The 9857-nt window shown below is 38.7% G+C and overlaps 1 protein-coding gene across 1 annotated transcript; it reads left to right on the top strand.

Moving 5' to 3' along the window:
- The first annotated feature begins 50 nt into the window (after nucleotides 1-50).
- Nucleotides 51-2298, top strand: LOC117123181 (cytochrome P450 3A13-like). Its single transcript, XM_033269033.1, has one exon. The coding sequence runs from the start codon at nucleotides 115-117 to the stop codon at nucleotides 1504-1506; it is 1392 nt and encodes a 463-aa protein (XP_033124924.1). The 5' UTR covers nucleotides 51-114; the 3' UTR covers nucleotides 1507-2298.
- The last annotated feature ends 7559 nt before the right edge of the window (nucleotides 2299-9857 follow it).

The following is a 9857-nucleotide window of genomic DNA, read 5'->3' on the forward strand; positions in this document are numbered from 1 at the left end:
CGATCGAGATAACACCACCCTAGGGGGCTGTCTCTTATACACATCTAGACGTACTGGAAACAGCGTGGTATACCAGGACCTAAGCCACTCCCTTTTATAGGCAATGGTTTCGAAATGTTCGTAAAGTTTGGATTGCATCAAAGTCATCTCGAATATATTTCAAAATATGGCCCGATTGTTGGTACCTATGAAGGTCGACATCCTCAGCTGATAGTTGGGGATCTGGACAAACTTCGTCAAATTCTGATCAAGGACTTCTCGTGCTTCCACGACCATCGAATTTTTGATGTAAATATGAAACCACTGGACAAAGGACTAACGGGAGTAGTTGGAAATGAATGGAAGCGTATCAGAAACACAGTTACTCCGGCCTTCAGTTCTGGTAAGTTGAAGATGATGGTGCCCCTCATAAATGCCACCTGTCAGGTACTTTCTGATCGGATTGACGCTCTTGCAGCTTCGAAGAGCGATGCTAACGTAAAGGAAATTTACGGATGTACAATGATGGACATGGTGGCTATTACACATTTTGGACTTAAATTAGATTCGCAGAATGATCCAGATAGCCCATTCATCAGGCATTTGAAGACGTTCCTCAATGGAGGACGTGTATGGGTGTTCATGTTGATAATGATGTTTCCGTGGTCGTCAAAGCTGTTGGAGGCCATTGGGTTTGACATAGTGCCAATGGAGCCCATCAGATTCTTTGTTGGCATTACTGAACAAATCGTCAAAAATATAAAAAATAACCCATCTGCTGACCGTATAGATTTCATCAGCTTGATGGTGGATGCTCACAAAATGGAGGTGGAAGAAGAGCACGACGGTCTTGTGACTCAGTTTGACGACAACCAACAAGAGCAACCATCCAAACGAGCACTTACAACGGACGAACTGATGGCACAAGCTATCTCATTTTTCTTGGCCGGATATGACGCCACAAGCGTTCTTCTGTCTCTGACTACTTATGCCCTGGCAGTTCATACTGACATCGAAGAGAAACTATATAAAGAGATAGAAGAGCATTTCAGTAAAGACGATAATTTGACTTACGAAACAGTTTCTAAACTATGCTACCTTGATCAGGTAATCCAAGAAACCATGAGAAAATATCCGCCAGCTCCTTTCACTGATAGAGTTTGCAACGAGACGTGGAGTTCGGGTGGCTTAACTATTGAGAAGGGCACGATTTTGATCATTCCGATCTGGGCTATTCACCACGACTCGAAGGTGTGGCCCGATCCAGAGAAATTTGACCCTGATCGATTCACGAAAGAGAACAAAGAAAAGAATCATCCGATGGCGTGGATCCCTTTTGGGCATGGTCCAAGAAACTGTGTGGGCATGCGCTATGCATTGATGGCGGTCAAATTCGCATTGGTGTACATTTTAAGAAAACACCGTCCTGTCGTAGTAGCTAAAACTCCTGTTCCATTGGTGTGTAATGAATTCGGCAAGGTAATGCCCACCGCTGGTATCCCACTCGGTTTTGAGAGAAGGGAATAAATTTTAATATAATTTTCATTTTATATCTTCACTTTTTGAGGGGGTGCGCCGGCTGGGAACCCTTGAATCTGCTACTGAAATATTCATCATTCTAGAATAGGAATTGCCTCCTTTTATATATTGCAGTGTATAAACAAAGATTTTCTGATGTATTCTTTATATATTGGACCAATAAAGATTTAAATGAATGAATGAATCATAATAGGTTTTTTTTAAATTTATCTAGGCAATCACGACCATGCCCGATTATATATTTCGTGCAAACTAACATTTATAAAAATATGATTTATTATCTACTAATTAGCTTGTGACGACGTATTCAAAAAATTTAAAACAAATAAGATACTTTAAACAGTCACTCTAATTTAGTCTCTTTGCAATGTATAGTACTTTTAAATTAATTAAGAGGTTTTTCTTTTTCTCCCCTTTTTGAATTTCGACCACACTTTTGTGAGTGGAAATACTACCGTCTAATTTACGATAAAACAGGACTAGGGATCGAGGTAGTAGGCATATGTACGGGTTTAAAATTATACAAAAGATATAAATCGTTTATAGTAGCAATTGTGGACTTTTGAGTTTATAAAACTGTTGGCCTAATAGGTTTACCCGCTTCCAATTTTACCAACGTACAGTACATTGTTTTCACAATAAATAACCGTTGCACCCACAAATGTTACTGAGACTCGAGGCTGTGAGGTACATAGTGGGTCCAGATTCTTTGCTGGGTGAATGAAGTAAGTTTTAATGAAAGAATGAATAAAATAAATTTTAATATTTGGGGAACCGTGTTCTGTCTTGTCACTCTCCCATCTTTTGAGCGATTTAAAAGACAACAAAAACATTAGCCTTAACATGATTGTTCTCATGAATGACACTTTCCCACCCCTAAATAAGAATAAAGCTGCTGACTACACAGAGATCTCCGAAAAGGGGTCTAAAAGGGGCCGAAAGTGGGGTCGATCGAGATAACACCACCCTAGGGGGTCTGGGGCATGCCCCCGCGAAATTTGTGTTTTCTAGATTCCCGAAAATAAGCTCTGAGGCATTTTGGGCGATCTATTTTTTTCCTTTTTTTAACTTTCCAAAAGGGGAGGGGGTGAGGCTGGCCCTTCCCCCTAAATCCTCAACTGCTTTAACCGGACGTCCATGACCATCGCCCCATATGGATTCGGCCAGAAAATAATCATTCTGTGAAGCCCAGTCGGCCAAATGCTGCAAGTATACGTATTGCCATAACACAATATTCTAAAGCATAATATTTAATACTGCTTCTTATTTAACTGTAATCAGGGACGTAGCCAGTATTTTCAAATGGTTGTGTGTGGGAGGGGGGGAATGGAGAGTTATCTTGCGAGGTACGTAGTACCAAGCGTCGGAGGGTTCGGGCGGGACTGTCCACTCCCTACGTGGGGGTACAGGGGCGAAGACCCTTGGGAGGTAGCACATTCTGGATGTTTTAGGACTGTTTTGAAGGTATAAAGTGAAAATTTGCAATAGACACATCATAAATAATATTAGTAGGCCTAACAATATTCGTAATAATAACTGAACAGTGGCGGATCCAGGAATTCGAAAGATAGGTGGCCCAGACTTTTACAGATATAGGCCTAGTAGGGTCGACCCACCTCAGGCCCATTATGGTTAGGGCTGAGCTGATAAAATTTGAGAAAATAGTTCCTCTAGATATCCGGAAATGACACCTTTATATTATAATCATCAGATCACCATTTTATATAATATGTCAAAATAAATCGCCAACAAATTTCTCATGATCATTTTATCAAGGGATCTTCAGCAACCATATAGAGATCCAATTAATATGCGTGATGTAGGCCTATTATGGAAAATAGAACTTAAAAACATTTCTTTGATGTAGTTACATTACAAGCTTCAAAGCTGTGAATCCACAACCACCTCAGCCCCACCTTGGTTGGGGCTGAGGTGAGAAAATGTGAGCGAATAGCGCCTAAATTTAAGTGAAGCACCAACAAATTTCTCATGATCTATCAGGGATTTTCGGCAGACTTAGGGATGGTAACCCAGGGACGAGGCCTAACTATCTGACTAAGCTTTAACTACAATAATAATTATAAAGATTGGACAAATTACAATTTCTTTTTCGCTTTTAGCACGTCGTCCCCGGAGTTGACTATCACATGGCGTAGGTCAGCAAAATGAGTTATAACAAATAATGTTTTATTTGCATTTCTAATTTGCGGAAACAATTCATGCTTAGACAATTATAGTATTATATGTTTAACATGTACTGTTGTATTTATATATTACTACCCCCCCCCCCTCTCACCTTGGTTGGGGCTGAGGTGAGAAAATGTGAGCGAATAGCGCCTAAATTTAAGTGAAGCACCAACAAATTTCTCATGATCTATCAGGGATTTTCGGCAGACTTAGGGATGGTAACCCAGGGACGAGGCCTAACTATCTGACTAAGCTTTAACTACAATAATAATTATAAAGATTGGACAAATTACAATTTCTTTTTCGCTTTTAGCACGTCGTCCCCGGAGTTGACTATCACATAGCGTAGGTCAGCAAAATGAGTTATAACAAATAATGTTTTATTTGCATTTCTAATTTGCGGAAACAATTCATGCTTAGACAATTAAAGTATTATATGTTTAACATGTACTGTTGTATTTATATATTACTACCCCCCCCCCCTTCCGCCGGATACGTCCCTGACTGTAATTTTAGAAAGACCTTTGCAAATGAAAATCAAATTAGGCTGCTGTTTAGCTTAAGAACATGAGCCAATAATAATTTTGTTTATAATGGGACCAACGTCTTAACGTCTCATCCGAAAGTCGATGCGATCCTAACTTGCATTTCAGTTGGCCCTCCAGCTGACCTCCAACCGGAAGTAGAAGGAGAGCAGCGATGGGGACAAAGAGGTCTTCTCGGTTTATCGCACACACAGTGGCTAGGCCTACCATCAGTTTAGCCGACTGAGCTAAGACTCTTTAATCTATGCCGTGATAATGTAATAATAATTGACATAATAATGGTCGACTTATAGAGTGCATATTGTAGAGACCTATGCGCTTAACATTATTACCCCACCCCCCGGTCACTGGATTAAGCACATATGAAACACATACTCAGGGCTTTGTGACGGGTTTTCAGAATAAGATTATGTTTTGAGTTATGAAACATAATTATTATCATCACCACCATCATATTCTACATCATCATTTCATAATCATTATCATAATTATCATGGGTGGGGGAGGGGGTCCCGATATTGGCAGAAGAGGTGCAGAAAGAAAAAGTGCGGCTCTATAAATTACAAAATTTGACGTGGGTAAACCGTTAATTAGCCTAAAAATTATTCTCCTCCCCCAAATAAGAAAAAAAGGGGGAAAGGAACAATTGGCTATTGCCAATTTTTTTTCTGCCATTGCTAAAAAGCACTTTAACATTTTAGGGAAGCGGGTCCAAACGTCAAAGACCATCATCCCCACCCCTGAATCTGCCCCAGAAGTGCCAGTTTATATAATCAGTCTGTATGAAGACTGATTATCAGTCGGCCAAATACTATGTTTTGCCATATAGATACAAGCTTAATGCATAATAATGAATACTGATACGTCTATAACTGTAATCATATTTAGAAAGACCTTTGCAAATGAAATATTAATTACTCTAAATTTTAGAAAGGCCAAACACGTCTATGGTGCTTCCAAACTTTCTCAAAATAACAGATTTTTAAAAATAAAGAATGCCAACGAGTCAATAATTGTGTTATGTTGGCACAGCTTCTTAGTGATGGGCGTTACAGCCAGTGCCAAGCACTGGGGCCCAGAGCGATTAGAGGCCCATGGTGGGGGGGGGGGAAGCATTCATAAATGGGTCTAAAATATTAATAAATGTAAAACTAAATATTTTGTGAAGAATAAAACAGGCAGCAGATCCCTTAATAGAGGCTTCAGAGGAGTAATTACTTGTGTGCCCGGCCTGTGTGTGTTCATTTCGAATTCAGTTGCGGATTTCAAAATTATTTTTTAAAATGGTAGTGGGGGAGTAATTTATATTCAAATTTAAGTCTGAGAGTGCCATTTCCGGCCATCTATAGGTGCCATAATCATACATTTCTTACCTCAGCTCCACTTGTAAAAGTCCATCCCTAATTCCCTGGGTACCCCCTATTTCGAATTCCTAGATCCGCCACCCTGCAATTGTTTCATTTTACGCGCCAGCAATTTTCTTAATTAGTTTTGAATAGCTGATGACACCACCTAGGCCTCTCTTGAAATAGTTAGGAAGGTTCGATTATCATTAGTATTATTACTCTATAGCTTAGGCCATTAAAGGTTAAAAGCAGGTACACGATGAATTTTCTGAAAACGTGAATCAGTACAATACCAGTCCTAGAATTTTCATTTTTTTTATTCAAAATACGGCTACTGAAAATTTAAAACGTCGGACATTTCGAGATTTCCCTCTTCAAGGGGAAAATTTTCCCCCGCCCCCACCCCACCAAATCCCATAACTTCAACGTCAACGGCCCTCAGTTGAGGCTTACATCAAATGGCCCGGTAATTAATCTTGCATTGATGCCCGTTCCCACCAGCTACGCCGCTGGGTCGACAAAAGAAAAAAGCAACATACTAATAAAGAATATAGTAAAAACTGGATTCTTTAGTAGACCTACATAGTAACATGTTCTGATAAATATGTAGACATTCCTTATTCGTCACGTATTGACTTATTTCAATGATTAATACGTCACTTTATAATTATATATTATTCCGTTATTTAGTGAACATACGCCTTTGAATTAACCGCACTCATTGAAGTGGTACGTTCTACTTACAAATACAAATACAAAATCACTTTATTGCAATCATCAATATAAAAAGAGATTGAAGTTTAACATCAAAACGGGTTTCCCCAAAACACGACGAAACTCACAAAAGCATCATGAAAAGAAAGCGAGGAGAACGTAAGTGTTGACTGTGCAGGGAAGGTTACCAATTTTGGAACAAACCATGATTGATTATAAATGTTTTTGATCGATTTGTGTTGACCTTCGGGATACTAAATTGACTGGGTCTTCTAAGATTGTATTTAGAATCGAGGGCTGTAGGTAATAAATAGTTTAATCTATGATTAGAATCCTTGATTTTGTTAAAGAAATCCCTACACAGCGAACACGTCACTCTTCCAATGTTGGCATTTCAAGCAGAGACCGAGCTCCATTATAACTAACACCAGGAAGGATACGTTTAAGCACTCTTTTTTGGATCTGTTCCAGAACTTGGCTTTGTTGCTTAGTGATATTAGTACCCCACACTGGGGCTGCATATTCTAGAATAGGTCTAATAGTACTGATATAGAAATAAACGGTTCAGCGGTATTAAGACCAGCTCTACGAACTTGTTTTAAGAAGTATAATCTAGTATTGCATTTACTGATGATGCCTATAATCAATGTGGGGCTGCCAGGATAAATTATCTGATATGATAACACCAAGCAATTTAAATTTTGAAACACGTTCCAGGTTACATTCTCCAATATGGAGTAGGTAAATATCAGATTTGACTCTTTTACAGCTAATCGTCATTTCCAAGACTTTTTAACATTCAGTGACATATTATTGTTATTTGTCCATTCAATAATCTCATCAAGAATGGGAAGTTTTGACTGTGCAGGGAAGGTTACCAATTTTGGAACAAACCATGATTGATTATAAATGTTTTTGATCGATTTGTGTTGACCTTCGGGATAGTAAATAGACAGGGTCTTCTAAGATTGTACTTAGAATTGCGGGCTGTAGGTAATAAATAGTTTAATCTATGATTAGAATCCTTGATTTTGTTAAAGAAATCCCTACACAGTCGAACATGTCGCTCTTCCAATGTTGGCATTTCAAGCAGAGACCGAGCTCCATTATAACTAACACCAGGAAGGATACACTTAAGCACTCTTTTTTGGATCTGTTCCAGAACTTGGCTTTGTTGCTTAGTGATATTAGTACCCCACACTGGGGCTGCATATTCTAGAATAGGTCTAATAGTACTGATACAGAAATGAACAAGTTCAGCGGTATTAAGACCAGCTCTACGAACTTGTTTTAAGAAGTATAATCTAGTATTGCATTTACTGATGATGCCTATAATCAATGTGGGGCTGCCAGGATAAATTATCTGATATGATAACACCAAGCAATTTAAATTTTGAAACACGTTCCAGGTTACATTCTCCAATATTATGGAGTAAAATATCAGATTTGACTCTTTTACAGCTAATCGTCATTTCCAAGACTTTTTAACATTCAGTGACATATTATTGTTATTTGTCCATTCAATAATCTCATCAAGAATGTTTTGGAGCCCATTTACCCCATCCTTGCTGACGCGCTTGTAGACGGAGGTGTCGTCCATGTACTTCATACACGGCACTCCTTCCAAATGATCGTCGACAAAGATAATTAACAACATAGGCCCCAAACAAGACCCCTGAGGGATCCCTCCGTTGACCTTTAACCATGGAGAGACAACATGGGCCCGTTGTTTTCTCTCTAAGAGAAATGCATAAATCCTATATAATGATTATTACTCTGCCCTTTCACTGTAAAAGCTTAATTTGAATAATGAATGATGCTTTTGTAGTCCTCTTCCAATATTTCGTAGATTCGTGTTAGTGTAAAATAATTTTTTTTTACGATATTTTAATGACACAAACCTTTACTCAAATTACAATTTGATAATATTATCATTATAATTATTAATTCATTAGTATATTATGTGTAATGGAAAGCAAGCTCGCTATATTAATTCTTGCGATCTGAGGACGGGTGTTATGAATAAATGTGTACAAGTGTTAACCTCTGTATAATGTGAAACGCTCGAATATGGTCATGATGACATCACATCATGACCAATATTGGCACATCATAACTACATGAGCATACAATAGTTTTTGTAAAATAAAATTTGATAGTCTAGAAAGAGCTTTAGGAAAATATAAACAGTATGCCGTAGTACCGTAATAGTAGTCAGAAGCGCCAAGAGGGAAGCAGCCGGTGTCCAGACCCTCAAAACAGACGATGTGGCGGCAGCGGTGGTGGGGGAGACTCAGAGTCGGGGACAGTTGGCTCTCGTTTGAAAGGAAAAAAAATAATTCGTAACAAACAATTCTATGTAGGCCTAATTTTTATATAATTGGAGAATCGTTAAAATAGAGCCTTTTAAATCTCTAAATTGTTGGAGTTTCCGGGGCTTCGCCTACTGCCCATCATCCCCCATCCCATGTGAAGGGTTCTGGGCTAGCCCTGGCTAGCTACGCCCAATTTACGCTCCCATTGCAAAAATCGGCTTGCCCGTCGGGAACATTCATGGTGCCACCACATTCTGCCATTCATCTGTTTCCCAGACTTTGGGAAAAACTCCCTGAAAATATTAAAAATTCCCTTATCCTTGATTCCTTTCCTACTTTTTTGCGCTCGCTTAAATCGCATGTCTTATGTTATAGCCACCCCGCTTAGTTACTTTTGCGCCGCGTAAACTGTTTGATATTTATTGTTTTAATTATTCGATTTCTTGACGTAAGAGTTTATATGTATAAATCTATATATTTATTGTTCTGTTTTGCTACTCAGGGAGTATGGAATCTTAACTTTGTTACAGTGATTTAGTTCACTTTTTTGTTCCTGCCTACTCCCTGAGTTGACTCTATGTGTTTGTTGTTGTTGTGTTTCTGGCAATAAAGAATAAGAATAACAGGGGTTCGGGTCAAGGAGAAAAATACTATGAAGCGTAGAAAATGTAGGCCTATAACAACCATTTTAGAAAAGTTGACATCTGAATAGGCCCTGTTAAAGTAAAAAGGCCATATATTTCAGAGAAACCACTATTTCTAGAAATTCATTGTATTACATTTGACATATTATTTTTTTTTTAAATTAAATATCTAAATCTTAAATGAACGCACAATTCCAAAGAAAGCCGGGGCTTCCGACCCTACTTGATGCCCTTTGGCATCTGTTGTTGGCCCTAGAATCTTCCAGACCCAATTTCCTTACCACTCCCACTACTCCCCTCCCGGCCAAATTCGTCATCGCCCATATAAACGCAATGAACTAATATATCAATCTTAACAGTTGAATAAGCAACTATTTAAAACAATTTAAATTTTATTGCTGGAAGCAGCCAATTCACATTCTTGACAGCAATTTGACCTCTGAAAGGTCATTGTTTGTCAAAAAACAAGGGCCTAAGACTGTCTCTTATACACATCTAGATGTGTATAAGAGACAAATCCTATCCCACGTCAGGATGAGCATCTTGTCGCAGTACCAGTCGTCGCCTTCGAAACGTCGAGGATACATC

The sequence above is a fragment of the Anneissia japonica genome, unplaced genomic scaffold (assembly GCF_011630105.1).
Source record: "Anneissia japonica isolate Jap-2015-1 unplaced genomic scaffold, ASM1163010v1 scaffold560_len657749_cov147, whole genome shotgun sequence".
In the NCBI taxonomy this organism is placed as follows: Eukaryota; Metazoa; Echinodermata; class Crinoidea; order Comatulida; family Comatulidae; genus Anneissia; species Anneissia japonica.

What these genes read in the sequence shown, in the direction of transcription:
- LOC117123181 (XM_033269033.1), top strand. Translation starts at nt 115, where the DNA reads ATGTTCGTAAAGTTTGGATTGCATCAAAGTCATCTCGAATATATTTCA.